The following is a 17,008-nucleotide window of genomic DNA, read 5'->3' on the forward strand; positions in this document are numbered from 1 at the left end:
GGCTTTATTTTGTTTCCTTCGCACTTATTCTGTTACTGTTTTTCTGGCTAACTAGAACATTAGCTTCACTAGAAAAAGATTTTTGTTTTTTCTTTTCATTCCTACACCTGCTCTTCCTAGAATATCGCCTGGCACCTAGCAAGCACTCAACACACAGTTGCTGAATGAAGGACCCTCCTTGTTTGTACTGAGTGAGGACTATACGCTAGACATGCTGTTAGGCCCAGACAGGAACACTGACCTTGCAGATCTCACAACTAGGGGGCGCTCCGAGAACGGGACTCTATTTGGGGCTAAATTATATTTTTATATCATATTGCACTATATTCCACACAAAAGGGTGCCGATCCTGTCCAAGGAGGGAGCCGAGTGAACGTGTCACAGCAGCCTTCACATGTTAGGAATATTTACCTTCCTTGTAAGCATTGAGGTTAAACGTAAGTAAAGGTGTAACTAAGTCGTCACATCCTGGCATGTGTTTTCCTCCGTTGGGGTAGAAGTCAAGGTGTCCACAAGCGTTGATGGTGCCGGCACCTGAAACACAGGACGAGCAGGACGAATGCCTCCGAAATTCTCCTCTTCGCACCGGGGCAGTTTCTGCCTGTGTTGATGAACAACCTACCAAACTCAAAGAGGAAGCGAACCGCATTGGTGTGAATAACGTCGACGAGGCTGGCATCCGAGGGGTCCAGTCTGACCTCGTTGGGAGTGTTGTGGAAACACGGCCCGGCCGGGTCCAGCCCTAGGAAAAAGCACATGCCTGTTGAATCGAGTCATGTCCTACTCCAGAGTACAGTGACGGGGCTGCTGTTATGGAAGGGAGATGGTGAAGGCAAGGTGTTCGTTCTGCATGCTTACGTAGGTCAGACACCACCCGTGACCAAGGACACCTACATAAACTGAGTACACGAGGTCTGTCTGGAAGAAGTCCAGCTATTGGTAATATAATGAGAATGGTTTGAGAGACATCATTATAAACTGACAACCAAGGAGAATGGACTGGACTGCGCATGTGTGAACACTGATGACTGCACTGTCCTAGTCAGTGGGGGTGGTAGTCGCTGTTGAGTGAGCATGTGGACTGTGTGGTTGTTGCATTCAAAACGACTGAGTAGAGCAACAAATCTGCATCAAATTTTGCATGAAGCTCGAACATTTCTGCATTAAGCAGACATTATTCTGATGATTCAGAAGGCGCCACAGCTCTGGGCACCTGGTGATTGGCAGCTTCCTCACAATAACTTGCCCACTCATGCATCATGTCTCATGCAGAGTTTTTTGGCAAAACATCACATCACCCAGGTGACTCAGCCGCTCTACAGCCCAGATTTGGCACCCTGCGACTTCTGGCTTTTCCCCAAACCAAAATCACCTTTGAAAGGGAAGAGATTTCAGATATTAGATGAGATTCAGGAAAACACAATGGGGCAGCTGATGGCGACTGGGAGAACTGTGTGGATGGCTGGATGCCTTCTGGAGAGACCGCGTGTAAATGCAGCGTCTGTGTATATCGCAATGGCGGATCCCACACACAGGTAAGAATGTGGGTTGAGACGATGCCAAACAGCTAACAAAGTCACAAAAATCAAAGTGGCTTTTCTAGGTCTGCGCATGGAATAACATGCACACAATTAAGGGGAGGGTTGAAGATGACCTTGAGAGCAGCATCTGTATGCAAAATAAATAAACAAACAAAAACAAAGCACAGCAGCTGTTCAGAACGTAGAGATGAATCTACAAAGCGATGTAGTTAAAATGACAGTTAAGCATCTAATCTTGGTCCTCAGCTCCGGCTCACTTACTTCCGCCTCATTAGCCCGCAGCCTAGAAAAGTGAGGGGACTCAGCAAGGTCACCAAGTGTTAGAGGCAGAACGGACCAGGAGTCCAGATGCTCAGCCCATTGTCTCCTATTCAAATGTCTAGTAAAATGCAGGTAAGATGCCTGTTCACATGTGCACTCATGGACACATTCAGCAATTATTTCTGAAGGACTCCCTGTGTGTCAGGGGCTAGAGCGTAACCATTTGGGGCCTGAGTGTATTAGTGTGCGTGGATTTGAGTGCATGGGGGGGGGTCAGCAGAGGGAGATTAATCTCCCCTCAACTAGGAAAAACATGGATGCTCTTTACAGATTAAAAAAGAAACTTGGATCAGCTGAGCAGCCCCCAAGCTGTGTCATTTATAGTCATCCGTGCCAACTGCCTGTCCTGTATGGATAATTACCACATAGAAACTTACCCATGTCCTAAAGTCCCTCAAGTCAGTGTTGTTCTAAACCAGTTTTATTACAAAGTTAAGATCTTTCTTGAGGTCTCAGTTCTTTTGTTACTCAAGGAGCATGATTCTTTCAAAATCTAAGCGCTTAAAAAGAATATAGATTGCAACATCCAAATTATGTAAATTCTTTGGGCCTCCAGGGAGACTTTAAAATTTTATTGTTTTCTATTTACTCAACAGCATAATTCACTTGGCAGGAAAAACTGGAAGTATATCTGATTTTTGAAATAAGAATTAAGAGAGAGACAAATCTTCATGAATTTATTGTAACCCGGTGTGAATTTTAAATGCATGTAGGGCAACGTTCTTCCCCTTCATTTATGGTTTAAATGCCCTACCGGCTGCGTAGGCCCCATGAGGGTCTACCTTCAGAAACTGTATGTTCTTCTTCCCCCTGGAGTTGAAAACTTAGAGAAAAGGGGGACTTCTGCCACCCAGTGACTTCAGAATAAAAACACCATTTCATTATCCTAAATAGGAATGACGGGGATGGGCTGGGGTGGAAGTCGAGGTCAGAGAGCTGGGAAACGAGGAAGCCTTCAGCAGGGAACCTGTTATATCAAGAGATTGCAGAGGCAAACTATTTTGAATCCAACTTGAAATGCTTCACTCTTTCTATAAAAATATTTTTAATTGAAATTTGAATTTGCAGCATATATGTGTGCACCTACTGTGTGCCAGGTCTGGAGTGGGGGTGGAGTAAGAGAAGCTTTCTAAGTAATTCAATTCTATTGAAAATAACAGGCACATGAAAATGATAAGACCACGTGATTCAATATTTGTGTTTTCAAGTATACTAGAGGCACATTGCAAAGAGTCTGGGAAGCTCAGAGAATGAGCCGTGCCTGCGGAGGACACGTTTGAGTTGAATCCTGGAGGACAAACAGTGGGTGCGCAGGGTGTAGAGCATGGAGAGGGCACAGAAATAGGAAAACAACCATGAGGAAACATGAAATGTTATAGGACAAGCCAAGAAGCTTTAGGCAATGGGAAGTCTCAGGCAGTGGAGGGACCCTGCCTGTGCTTAGAGAGATGAGGGCCCTGGCAGTTCTTGGGAAGACTGGGCCGGGGCGCCAGCCAAAGTCCAGGCAAGAGATAGAGAAGGCCCAGGACAGTGGCCAGGGCCTGGAGAGGCATAGGTGGATGAAGGAGACATGGGGCTTGTGGGCTGACTGTCGGTGGGGGATGCAGAGGAGGGAGGGGCCAGCCCAGCTGGTCCATGGTGTAGCTGACACTTTGATCTCTATCCATCTGACTCAATTAATTGTCTTGGAAGTCAGAATGCAGGGAAGGGGTAGGATTAATTCTCATTCCCCAAAGACTAATTCATAGTATAGGTCTTACTTTGCAACTTCTTTTCAGACTTAACAGTATACCCAGGGGTAATGGTAGACCTTGTGGCAGCAGGAACAGCATGGCGCCGGCCTTAAACACACCAGGTCCGTCCTGCCGGTGCACCCCGACTGAGCTATGACCCAGCTGCGTCACAGACATGCCTCTGGCACCGTCGGTGGGGTTCTAACTCTTTCTTTGTATCTGCAGGAATGGGACTGCAAAGCATGGGGTGTGTCAGAGTTCTGTCAATCATCCCCTACAGGTGGCCCATCACCTGCTTTCCATCACTTTGCCACCACAGACAATGCTGCAGTGAACGAACGCCCTTGAACGTGGATCTGCACACTCAAGCTCTGAAAGCATGTCCATCTTTCAGTTTAGGTGAGTCCCATGCCCTCATATTTTATACTTGCTTCTGGTGCTTCATTTGGTGTTCAGATACTTAATTTTGTGTGTAAAAAAGCAGGTACACAAATCCAAGGCCCGACTCACCGGTTATTCTCCCAAGGCCTGGTGTCCTTGACCCAGCTTCGCCCGCCAGGTGAGCCCCCAAGCTGTGGCCGATCAAGTGCACTTTAGAAGGGGAATATCCGAACTGCTTCTGACGGGTTTTTCAAAAAAGAAAAACAGAACAAATATTTTTGAAAGAGCAGGCAGAATGGCTTAAATATGCGTAAAATAAGAAAGGAGCTGGCATGTTCCTCTCACATACAGGGTAGGGACTGGCAAAGTGACAAAGCGACCCCCATGTCCGCCCATAGCCTTGTCTGGTGGAAGGACAGCGTGCCAGGGAGGCCTGGAGAAATGATGCCTTCTGTCAGAGGCCCTCCCCTGTGCGAAGGGGCCTCATGGTCCTTGGGTGCAGGACAAAACATTATTATTGCTGTCCCAGGGACAGCACCTGTGGCTTCCAGCCCACGCCCGTGCTTCCAGAGACCTGATCCTTCCGGCATGGCCCAGCCCAGGTCAAAGGCCACTCATGCCCGTGCTGTTAGCCACCTCGCCCGGGGCTGCCTCCTTCAATTTAAGGATGCTCTCGAAAACGTCTGGGACGACAAGGGGCCTGGAGGGGCCCACGGATTAATGAAGACCTCACGGTCAACGTACAAGCTCACAAGAACTTATGGCTGCTTTTTCTCTGAAGAGGAGATTAATCCGATTGCATTCTTTGTGTACAAAGACCCTCTAACTGCCTCCTTGGGGTCTACTTTCTCCTGACAGGTGGGGGCAGGGGGAGATGAGTCGGGGCAGAGGGGAGCACTGGGCTCCCTGATTCTCCTCCAGGCTGTTTCCGGACTGCGCTCCGTGTCCCAGCATCACTGTCCCTGGCCTCCCATCTAAGCGGCCAATCAGGCCACTCTCGTCCCATTGCCTTGGATTTGCCCGTAGCATGGTGCCTACACCCTGTCAGAGCAGACACGCTGTCCCATTCACCCTGTACCTTCAGTGTCCAGAATAGTGCCCGGCTCAGAAATCACAGGGTAAAATACTTGTTGGATAAATGAGTGAACCCTCTTTCATAAATCTTTAGATTTTACTTGGCTGCATTTTATGGTAGGAAATTACTTTCTAAAAGGGTAGAGCATTTGGAAATTTGTAAGTGTCTCTGGGTATATTCCTTATAAATTGCAAAATCTATTCTATTCATTTACATGTGTATGTAAAGTGTATAGGTTAAAGAGTTTGTGCCTGGACGTGTGTACAGACCTCATTCACTGCCATGGAACACAATTTCTGTAATAAAATGCACTTCACGTTCTTAACAAGAAGTATTTATAAGCTGGAAATAGTTAATCATCATTAAGGATAGGTTTACAATGTGATGAAAACTGACAGCGATGGTCCCACAGGCAGATTAAGGTAATGACCTTGAATGGGGAGAAGGCCTGGGGAAGCCTTTGGTGAGGAGCCCGTGAAGGAACACTGCCACCATGTGGCGCTTTGTATAACTGCAGGCACTTGCACAAAAAGTTACTTCCCTTTTCTGGTTCCCATACACCAGTGCTTACTATTTCACGTGTTTAATACTTGTGTAAGCTAGCAAAAAGAACATAAACTCTCCCCAAATTCTTGGTGTTATGATGCAGAACCAGTTAAACATAATTTAAAAATAATAACTCTTCTTACCACGAGAACATCAATAAAATAGGCCACCTCGGCTCCGGCCACGCGGAGGTTGTTTACAGCGTGGATGTACTCCAGGGAGCCGTTTATCCAGTCCACGTTAATGCAGTTCACGTCTCCCACTTTCAGCAGCACCTGGTACAAGGGGTTAGTACAAGTGGTAAAGAAACGAGGATGAAAGGAGACCAAAGTGCCTGAATAATTGACTCGAGAGGAAGAAATAACACAGGCGGCAGGGCCTCCCGCACACTGGGCCCTGTGCTAACCCTTTTATAGACGTGAATTTATTCGATCCTCAGTTACAGATAAGGAAACTGAGGCACAGCCAGGTTAATTAACTTGCCCGTGATCACAGAGCCAGTAAGTAGATCCATGGTATGAATTCAGACAACCCGACTCTACCACACTAGGAGGCCTCATAAGTAATTGCTTGTTATGACAACCTGTATTTAATCCCGAATGTAAGAGAGGAAACTTAATTTCTTGAAGTGAACTTAGAAATTTTTTTCCCTTAAATTAAACAAGAAATTGTTTGGTGGGAAATTAAATTACTTAAATTAAACAAGAAAGGCTTTGAAGGGGACATGCATGTCCCCTTTCTTCCCCTTCAAAGCCATTCAACTTTTTGGTGAAAGGGGAGAATGATCAAATAGTAATTTAGAAATATGCTCCCATCATAGCTTGTGCAATTCATAATAAGTGAAAATAAGTGGGAAATGGGTCATTCACTTCAGGCTTTGGAACACGGACAGTGTGAATAACCGAATGGAGGCTGCCCGGTCATGCACCGATACCCTGCACGGAGCATGCGCATGAACCACAAACTTTCCAACCGAGGGAGGCGTTGTCCCCAGCGTACCTTGCACATGTCCCGCTGCCATCTGCCATCTGATTTCCACCCCGGTATGTTGATGTGAGTCGTCCTGTCTGTGCTGAAGTGTGAGTCTTGGATAGTGAGGTAGTTCACTGCGCTGATCTCCTGTTTCGAGTGAAAAGGGATTAAGGTGAAGTAACAATTCAATTACGTAACATTTAGTAGAATTATTCTAAATCTGCTAAAAATATTTCACTAAACTTAATTTCTAACAACCTCCTTGCATACATTTTTACCAAAGAAATAGTCACTAGTGCATATTGCAAAAGTGCAGAAAAGTTATTAACACATTATAAAATACATTATAAAGTTAATACATTATATTAATACATTATAAAATGCACTACAAATTTAATCATGAGGAAAGGAAATAGCAAGTTGGGTTTTGAGGAGATGTTTCAAAGTTGGGCCAGTTTCCGTCGGGACTTCAGTAAGCCCTAATTTGTGTAGTACTCCTCACTTGCCAGTGTAATTCACAGGAACTGTCTGCTTCGAGACTTAGAAGCATGTTACTGGGGTGGTGAAGTGGACCGTACACCCCACTTTATGAGTGTGGAAAATACAGGTTAGAATCTTACCACATGAAAGACAGCAGCATATTAAAGGCAATTGTATCTGGTTACACTAAACACTCTTTTGTATTTCTTCTATTNAAATACATTATAAAGTTAATACATTATATTAATACATTATAAAATGCACTACAAATTTAATCATGAGGAAAGGAAATAGCAAGTTGGGTTTTGAGGCGATGTTTCAAAGTTGGGCCAGTTTCCGTCGGGACTTCAGTAAGCCCTAATTTGTGTAGTACTCCTCACTTGCCAGTGTAATTCACGGGAACTGTCTGCTTCGAGACTTAGAAGCATGTTACTGGGGTGGTGAAGTGGACCGTATACCCCACTTTATGAGTGTGGAAAATACAGGTTAGAATCTTACCACATGAAAGACAGCAGCATATTAAAGGCAATTGTATCTGGTTACACTAAACACTCTTTTGTATTTCTTCTATTTTGTGGCCTTGGTTTTATAACCAAACTCTCAAAAGACTTTGAAATACTACGATTTTGTTATTAAGAGGGAGATTAACAAGCACAAGGACAAGCAATTCTCTAAGACAAAAAAGAATGATTAGCAAACAGCAAGTCCAGCAATGATGAACCCTATCACTGAGAAGCCGCACATGTAAGCACCTACGGAATGTAAACAAGAGCCTGTCACTAGCTGCCTGTCTTAACGATGTTACGTCATTAATCATACAACTTGCTGGTTAAAGTGTCTCCAAGACTGTAAACACATTGTACGAATCAGAAGTTGGTTTACATGGTAATTATAATTGAGCTGACACTCTTATCAGTTTGTGTGTCAGGAATTGTTCAAAGAACTTTATAGGGGAGCCCATTTACCCTTCGCAATGCAGTGAGGTAGGTACCAATTTAACAAACCAGGAGCGGGGTGCAACGACAGATGTCAAGGCACTCGTGCAAAAGCACTGTAGCTAACGAGGGCTGAGCGGGGTTCAGACATGTGCCCAACCGCCGGGCTCTCAAGCTGTGACGGGATGACAGTGTTCCCTACTGATGGGGCCCAGACCAGATGCGGGATCTGCCGAGGCAGGTAACAAAATCAGCAGTGTGCAGGTTCTGTCGGAAACGTGTCTCTACTAAGTAATGGGATGATGCAAGGGCAAAACATTTGTCCATCTATGCGTCTAAAAGAACCCAGAAGTCCATTTCAGCTCCAGCTGCAGCCCCCTAAACACCTACTATATTCCTGTTTCCACAACCAAAACACCCATTTCAGGGAGGAATTTAGAAAAATTTGTTTAGTCTTTCCCTGTCAAGAGAACAGTTGGGAGAAAGGGAATCCTAAGCAAGTGGCAATCAGACAAATATTGTGGGATCGGAGCACCCTCCACTGTCCCAAGAGCCACTGAGAAATTTAAGAAAGGGGGGGGGCAGAAAAATGTGTTGTTCACTTTTCATTCTGTCTGCGACACCCCCGTAAGATGGCACGCTGACCTAGACAGTGGGAAACGTCACACATCGTGGGGTTGAAACAAGGCAACTGGGATTCTGCTGCCACAAGGAGAGAAATTAAAAAAGGTGTCAGAACAGGCCATGCTATCCAGAGAAAGGGCGACTTAACGCTTTGGCAGTTAGCAGGGTCTCATGCCTTTCCTCCGAATGCTCTTATCTTGGAGGCTTCCCGGAGCCTAGTTGGCACGAGATCAAACCATTCCACAACCGCTGACTACCTCCCCGGTGATCTCAGTTCCAGTATGTCAAAAACAGTCACCATTTAGCTATGTTCCAGCCTCGACAGTGGCTATAGGCACAGAAACTACCGTAATTATGCAAGAGGCGCATCGCCCCTGGTGTCTGCACCAGCCACTCAGGTAAAGAGTCATGGATTCGAGGGGGAAGTGGGTCCTGTTCTCCTTGCAAAAAGGTGACTGGGAAGACCTCGGACTCTCAGATGACCTCGTCCATTGCACCACGTACCCCGCCCCCCACTTCCCCCACAGTTCCTCCCTCTGGGAAAAGAGGATGTTAAACCTTTGCACGTTCACACCTACTTTCTCATAAACAAAGGCAGGCAAAGTCACACGGTACAGCATTCGGGCCAAGCCTAGGGCCATCCTTTTTGTTTTTTGGTGTAACGCCTTGAGTCCATCCTGTGTCCTAGCTGTTGTTAAAGACACCGTGACAAAGTAACACCTGTAGGCTCTCAGTGCTCAATGGGCAACTTTTACATGATAAAAGTTAAAGTGTATTAACTCTGGTAAGATTCAACTTCTTGCGATTTCATCTCTCAAGTTTGGTCAGGAGCCAGCAGAATGACCCTTTTTTGGGCCCAGTCATCTAAAGATAATACAAATCTGTTTAATAATGCTCCAAGTGATGGTGTAATTACATTATTTTACATATGTTAAGAATGTTTGAATTATTGAATGAAGTTATTTTGTCATTTTTCAAAAAAAAAACAACAAAACCCCACTGTAGCAACACACCCTCGGGCTTCTATCCGCTGCAAGACTCAGGTCAAATCTAGTTTGTCACACGTGGTTCTCTCCAACGGAAAGGTGTGGAGGAGACCAGAGAAATGCTGCTCGTATGGTCGCTTTATTAGGAACGTGTTGGTTTCAGATGTTCTCTTCATTGCCTTGAGGGCCCAGCCTTGCCTTAAGACTAGTCTTCGTCTTCTGTATTAGTGCCTGTGCTCTACAAGGTTCAAGTGCATGACCACTGTGCAGAAGCATGAAGGACCAGTGAGTCCTATGAGGACTCAGGGTCAAGAGCAGGAGATACAGTTGGTCCTGAATGGACACATACCCAGAAACTCCTAAACCGACAAAGGCACTCCAAACGTTTGTATTCAACATAGGTTTTCTGTCTTTTAGAAATCATGGTAAAATACATATAAATTAAAAAAAATGTATTTTTCCATTCCTGAAAAGTTACCATGTAAACCATTTTGACATGTGCAGCTCAGTAGCGTAAATCAGTCTTGATGTTGCGTGGCCATGACCTCCATCCCTCTCCAGAACCTGCCCATCATCCCACAGTGAAATTCTGTGTCGTTAAACACTAACCCCATGGTGCCCTGCCCCTCACCCCTGGGGATTACCCTCCTGCTTTCTGTCTCTGTGAATTCGGTCATTCAAGAAACCCTGTCCAACTGGGGTCATACAGCATTTGTCCCTTTGTGTCTGGTTTATTTAATTTAGCAAAATGTTTACAAGGGGTATCCATGGTACAGCCGCTATCAGAACTTCATTTCTTTTCACAACTGAGTAATATAAAAAAATCAAACTTTTGACAACATTTTCTTTATAAGTTTCTCTGTTCTCACAATGAGGACTCTGCTTCTTTGGTGTCAATAGAGTTGTCACCTACAGAGCAGGTGGCGCATTTCAGTGCGGGGGGCACGCGTGTGTCTGGTAAGCAGACGGCTACAAAGTGGATTGTGTTGTATGAAGTGCAGGCAGAGCAGAAGGCTGTCCGGCTGGCGAGGCCAGCCCTGCACGTGATGGCCCCGATGGGAAGCCAGCCTCAGGGTCATGGACGCAGCAGGCACTGGAAACCATCTCGCTGTGCGGAGTGCCCCTTCTCCGACCCCTTTCCCACCTGCTCCCTAAATACGGATGCCCCGTGGGGCCCAGTCTCCTGCTTCTTCTCTGCCCTGAGACTGCAAGTGTTCTTTGGGTTTCAACTTTCACCTCTGGGTAAAAGGCTCTGAATCCCCTTCTCCAGCTCTGCACTGGCCCCTCGGCTGTAAGACCAAAATCTCTAAAAGCCTGCCCCAACCTGACCTGTCCACAACGTAACTCATTCTCTTTCACCCCCCGATATTCGGACGAGAGGGTTGGTAGTCTTCCAGTCACTCATGTGTGAAGTCCCTGGGCAGTCGATGATGTCGATTGTGTCAGTTGTCTGGCGTCACACCCACAGTGGACTCCGGGTCAGGCTTGTGCCCTGGGCCTGATCCACCGCACTACAGCACTCCACTCACGGAATGCCACTCCGTGATCACGGAGACACTGTGTGTGTGCACCGACCGACGCGGCCACCACCGGCCACACGTGGCTATCAAAGGTGGACAATGTGGTGCTGTCACTCGGCCGTTTTCAACCACACCTACGCCAGGTGCTAAAATCCTGTGGCCGCCAAAAAACGTGTTTGTTGCTGATGTGACCAGAAACGGGTATAACCTTGACTCGTCCCCACTGGATGGCGAGTTGCCGTGTGGCTATTATCATTTTTTTCACCTCGAAATCTCAGGGAAAGGGTCAGTGCCCCTGACTAAACAGTCAGGTGCTGCGTGTTTTAAAAATTCTTGTGGCATACCGCCTGACAATCGCTGGTGTCGCCGGTGGACTGAGTTTTGAATTTAATTCAATTTTAATAACCGCACGCAGCCAGTGGCTACTGGGTTGGACAACACCATATGGAGGGGTCTTGCTGTCACCTCCAGGCTTTCGGAGGGTACACTCCACTCAGCCAGGGTAACTGTCCTACAGCCTCTTCGAAAACTCTCAGTGGGGCCTCGTGGCTCCGGGGGTGAAATCCAAACTCCACGGGGAGCAGTTACGTGATTCATTTCTGTCTGCTTTGCTAACCAACTCACCTTTGAGGACCTCCTTTCTATCCCCAGTCAAACCCAGCATTTGTCCACGTCACTTTCTTTGTCATTTCCCTGTCTGTGTCTCCATATAAGGACCCTGCCCATCGTCAGGACACACCTCCAATGCATGTCCCCTTCAAAGCCTTTCCCAGTCCCCATCTCCACCCCCCAGGGAAAGGCAAGCCCCTCCTCCCTGTGTTCCCAGAGCTTAGACCCTGTTGCAGTAACTCCCGTGGCAGTAAAGGTACTTGTTTATATTCCCTGTTCCCTTAATACCATGCACTTCAGTCAGCGTCTTGCTTACTCAATCCAGACCCAGTACAGAACAGGTACTGTGGCTGGACCCCAGGCTCACCCGTGGAAGGCTCTCAGTGTATTAACCGAGCAAAATACCAGACTGACCACATATGAAACATATTCAGAGACATCTGCATATTTAAATACTAGAATAAATAATACAAGAAGAACACCTGGCTCACAACTGTAAAAAGAAAACTTGTACTTGTCTTGAAATCAACAGTTTACACCAGAGCAGGTTACCACATCTGTTGTCTGTATCTGTGGCCACAGCTTCTGTTTTGGAATAATGTACCGTGGAGGCCGCGGGGTGGGTTACCTGAGAAGCGCTGGGGTTGCGTCTCGTGTAGAGCAGGAAGCGGGTGTTCACCTCCTCCGGAGGCCAGGGCAAGCCCGCGAACTGCCTTGACAGAGTCCCGGTCCACGGTAACCCATCTTTAAAGCACCCCACCCTTTCATAGCAAACTTCTCTCCCTGCAACAAGAACATGGGGTGTCAATGGAGTGGGAACCAGGCCCACAGAGGGGCTGTGTTTCCCAGTCTGAAGGTTAACTGAAATCAGTCTTTAAGTCAGACGAGTCTCTCAGGGAGCGTCCCTTCAAAATATACTCCCTCCTCCCCATGTATGACCTTGACCTTGGAGATCACAATGCGGCAGATGAGAGAGCTCGGGCTTTGGAATCAGACACTCCTGGCTTTGGGCGATTATTTAATCTTTTTTTTTTACTCTCATTTTTCTCCTCTGCCAAATGAGGATCATACCGCTTACCTTATGGCCTTGTCACGAGCGCCGAGTGACCTACAACACAGAGAGCCCTTGTGATTGGGCTTGAAACGAGAAGTGAGGCGCAGAGCTCCTGCCTTTTCTTGTTGGACTGAAAGTGCGCAATCAGAGGGGCCCCTGTCCCCAGAGCCTAGACGTCTGATGCACCGTTCTTGAGAGCATAAATGAGAGCAAAATCTCATGCAGCTTTAGCCGAATTCCTTCTTTCTGGAGCTCACTTTACTCATCCCTCAAATGAGAGGCCTCAAGGAAACTCAGTCTTCGTCACTTCCGTCATTCACTGACTCTAATTTGTTCCGCCACTCTGACCTTTTGTCTTTATTCATTTAATACTCAAAAACAAATAACTTCATTTCAGGGTGTTTTATGGAGGGATAGATCAATTTATTCAATTATGATGATAATTTATAATTACTTACCCACTTTGTGATTGAACTATTTATTCAATTTAATATTATTTATTACATTGATGATAATCTATTTTACTTTATGATCATTTCTTAGTTTTTGTTAAAGCTGTTTGAAGACTTGAATTTGAGGACTTTCTTTTATCACTTAATAAAAAATACTAAATAAGCCTTTAACTCTCCAAGCCACCGACTTTTAACTTAACTCAAGAATGAGATTCCACATAAATGTAAAGAGGAAGAATAGAAAATTAAAATTATTTTTTAATCAAATAAATGCTTGTACATTACAAACAACTGTACAAATGGGCACTGTTCCTGCCCAGTCCCCACACCTGGCCCTCTTCCCAGAGCCAGCCACTGTAAACACAGGCAGCTCCCGTGGTCCCCACACATACCTGTATAATGTGCTGACACAACTGAGTTGCAATTAATTTATCAGCTTTAGTCACAATGATCTATTAATTTGTTGCAGTAATAAATGAGGGTTTCACCCACCTACTCAGCCAAAATCAGGACAAGAGACAGAATCCACANTGATAATTTATAATTACCCACTTTGTGATTGAATTATTTATTCAATTTAATATTATATATTACATTGATGATAATCTATTTACTTTATGATCATTTCTTAGTTTTTGTTAAAGCTGTTTGAAGACTTGAATTTGAGCACTTTCTTTTATCGCTTAATAAAAAAATACTAAATGAGCCTTTAACTCTCCAAGCCACCGACTTTTAACTTAACTCAAGAATGAGATTCCACATAAATGTAAAGAGGAAGAATAGAAAATTAAAATTATTTTTTAATCAAATAAATGCTTGTACATTACAAACAACTGTACAAATGGGCACTGTTCCTGCCCAGTCCCCACACCTGGCCCTCTTCCCAGAGCCAGCCACTGTAAACACAGGCAGCTCCCGTGGTCCCCACACATACCTGTATAATGTGCTGACACAACTGAGTTGCAATTAATTTATCAGCTTTAGTCACAATGATCTATTAATTTGTTGCAGTAATAAATGAGGGTTTCACCCACCTACTCAGCCAAAATCAGGACAAGAGACAGAATCCACACCAGTTATTTTAACTGTGAGAGTCTATGATGGTTCTGCATCAGGCCCTTTGGCGAACTGAAGACAACGGGGGGGCCCCTGTAAGTAAGTAGCTAGGAGGGAGTCACTGTAGGGGGCAGCCACGAGTGCCAAGGCGAGTGAAGACGTGCAAGAGGTTGAGTTATTCAAAAGTGGAAACTTGAGGGCAGGGCTGCTAGGTGGGGGAGGGGGTGCTGGTTCTCCAGAACTGGGGTTTGGGGAGGTGGGGCGCTAGCTCGCTACAGCCGGCATCATCGAATGGGCATTGTGAGTCTGGTTCAGGGAGTATCAGAGAAATCGTGTGGTGGAATGACGCCCGCTACCGGAATGGCTGTGCTGGGGTGAAGAGCCATTGATGGAGACATGGCTTTTCCAGGAGCAAACAGGAAGGAAGACCTCCCTTCTCCCCACAGGAGCATCTGTGTCCCCCTAGGGTCCTACTGACAGTGTCTCTGGGGCCACAGCTGAAACGATGGCCCTGCCCCAGCGCTGGCAAAGCAGCGGCTGGCCTGAAGCTGAGGGACAAGAGCCCGACCAACAGCCGGCCTGTCCTGCTCTCCACTTCCCTGCCTCAACTCCTCCTGCGCGATCAGGAACACTGTTTTCAGCTCATTTATTGACTTCCGCTGCAAACTTGACTAGTAATCTTCGGTTTAGGTAGTCCATACCTTGCGTTCCTGCAAGCTGACTCCCTACCTTTGCAACGTGAACTTGAAAGTGTGGCTGCCTCTCCCTGCTGTCCTCCCTTTCACCTTCCCAGGTGTGTCAGCTGCACTCTGCTTTCACACTGTCAACACTGAGAACACTCGGACTTTGTCCTGTAATCATAATTAAGTCTTCCATGTTTTGTCTACAGGCTGACTCCACAAATAAACAAATAGAATTTATATGATGACGACAAGACAAATATTTTTCCTTCCGGGGCCAGCTATCATGCTATAATTAGATTTCCTTCTCCGCACGTCCGTTGCTCAGATTCCAATCCCTTCAAAGGAGGAATCAAATATCCTCAAAGGAGGATATCCGCATGAATTATCTTTTCTCATATGTGGATTGCTCAAGGTCAGTGTCATTTTAGTTTGCTTCATATTTGAATCATGGCTTTCTTGTGCCAGTTTTGTTTTCCTGGTTTCTCTGGTTGCCTTTGTTTTTCTCTTGTTGGAAATATCAATGCGCCTCCTTCAACCTATCCCTCGGGCAGCTTCTCACCCATACACCTCCTGCCTGCAATCCACTCTGCTTTGTCTTTTGAAGCATTCATATATCCAGCTCCAATTTGGAGCAATGATTTCACATTTGGATTCTGCCTTTCTAATACAACCTTCAGTTTTTTCCAGAAAGTCCAGCTGCCTTTATTTTTTTCATTCCCTGGCTTTACCCCTAAGTTCTCAACTACACTCTCCGGTCTATGGAAGAGAGTTTGGATTTTGAAACGAAGACTGTTATTAATGTTGTATGTTTTCTATGTTTGTAATTTACCAGGGTTATTGGTTACCATGATTTTTCCCATGAGGAAATACCATAAAGAGGGCATAACTTTAGAAGAAACTAGATGTGAAGCCGGAGACTGACCAACGTCATAGGTACTAAAGCCCCTTAGGAAAAAAATAACGTGTTTGCTGTAAAATTAACGAGTTGAAATTGGACCACTAACTTACTGGCCAGTATAACAAAGGATAGGTACAATACTGAACTTGGGTGGTAAAAACAAACAAAACCAATAACTAGCACAGAGTCAATGCCTGAGCAGCCCACACCATAAAGAACACAAGCCAATGAATACTGAGTTCACGTGTAAGAAAGGCCCACAGACCAATATTCCTTCTCAAAAGCCATGGCACAAATGGAAAAAAATTAATGTGAAAATTCCGATCAGCATTAACCACTTCGTTTGTCCATTCATTCATTCGTTCATTCAAACATTTATCGAGCATCTACTGTGAGTCAGGTACTAAAATCAGAAATTGTGCGTTTTCTCATTTACTGCCACATGTTGATCTTGGAAGTGAAGAAATTAAGACTTCAGTGGGTAAGTTACTTGACCAAGGCCACTAAGTGGCAGATGAAGGAGCCAAGCACAAGACCACCTGGAAGCTTCGATATGATTGGAAACAGAAGCCTCACAATATCTCTTCAGATTCATGCAGTATTACAAAATCGACACATTTTCCTCAGATAACTTTATGACACATGAATCAATATATAAACGGAACCCATAGTTCAAAGCCCATGCCAATCACATTTTGGATATGAATACACTCATTTTTAAGGAATTTATTATAAGTTACGAGGCTTACCTGTTGATGTGCCAAAGAGTAGGAATGTAGCAATCCAAATTCCGAACATCTAAGTTGATTTTTAAAAATCACATAAAATCTTCCCGAAGCTTTGTACTCGTGAAGTCACCTTGCTATAAAATATTCAGCAGTTTTCTTCAAAATGACACCACTCACTATTGAAGCCGCAGGTCCAGAAGAGCACAGGGCTAACAGCACCTTGAATTCTATGCCTTGCAAAGTGAATGTATCATAGCCAGACACCCACATTAAGAGAGATAATTAGTGGGGTGTGTCTTGCATTGTATACTGGTAATTAATTGCATGACTGTTTTCTGTTTCATCATTAGTAATATTTTGGTTAGGCATGACCAAGTCTCTCTTGAAAGTTATGATTTATTTATTTATGTCTCA

The 17,008-nt window shown here is 45.2% G+C and overlaps 1 protein-coding gene across 1 annotated transcript in view; it reads right to left on the minus strand.

Annotated features, from left to right (window-relative positions):
- The window catches only part of PNLIPRP3 (pancreatic lipase related protein 3), a 34,039-nt gene that overhangs the window by 10,222 nt on the left and 6,809 nt on the right, over positions 1–17,008 (minus strand). The window contains exons 2-7 of the mRNA XM_037063818.1: positions 12,352–12,506; positions 6,597–6,716; positions 5,741–5,872; positions 4,106–4,214; positions 623–742; positions 412–534 (exon numbers count right to left, since the gene is read on the minus strand). Of these exons, the coding sequence (XP_036919713.1) occupies positions 412–534; positions 623–742; positions 4,106–4,214; positions 5,741–5,872; positions 6,597–6,716; positions 12,352–12,506 (759 nt within the window). The remainder of the gene's footprint in view (positions 1–411; positions 535–622; positions 743–4,105; positions 4,215–5,740; positions 5,873–6,596; positions 6,717–12,351; positions 12,507–17,008) is intronic.

The sequence above is a fragment of the Sturnira hondurensis genome, unplaced genomic scaffold, assembly GCF_014824575.4.
Source record: "Sturnira hondurensis isolate 20B ecotype Veracruz unplaced genomic scaffold, ASM1482457v3 Scaffold0014854, whole genome shotgun sequence".
Classification (NCBI taxonomy): Eukaryota; Metazoa; Chordata; class Mammalia; order Chiroptera; family Phyllostomidae; genus Sturnira; species Sturnira hondurensis.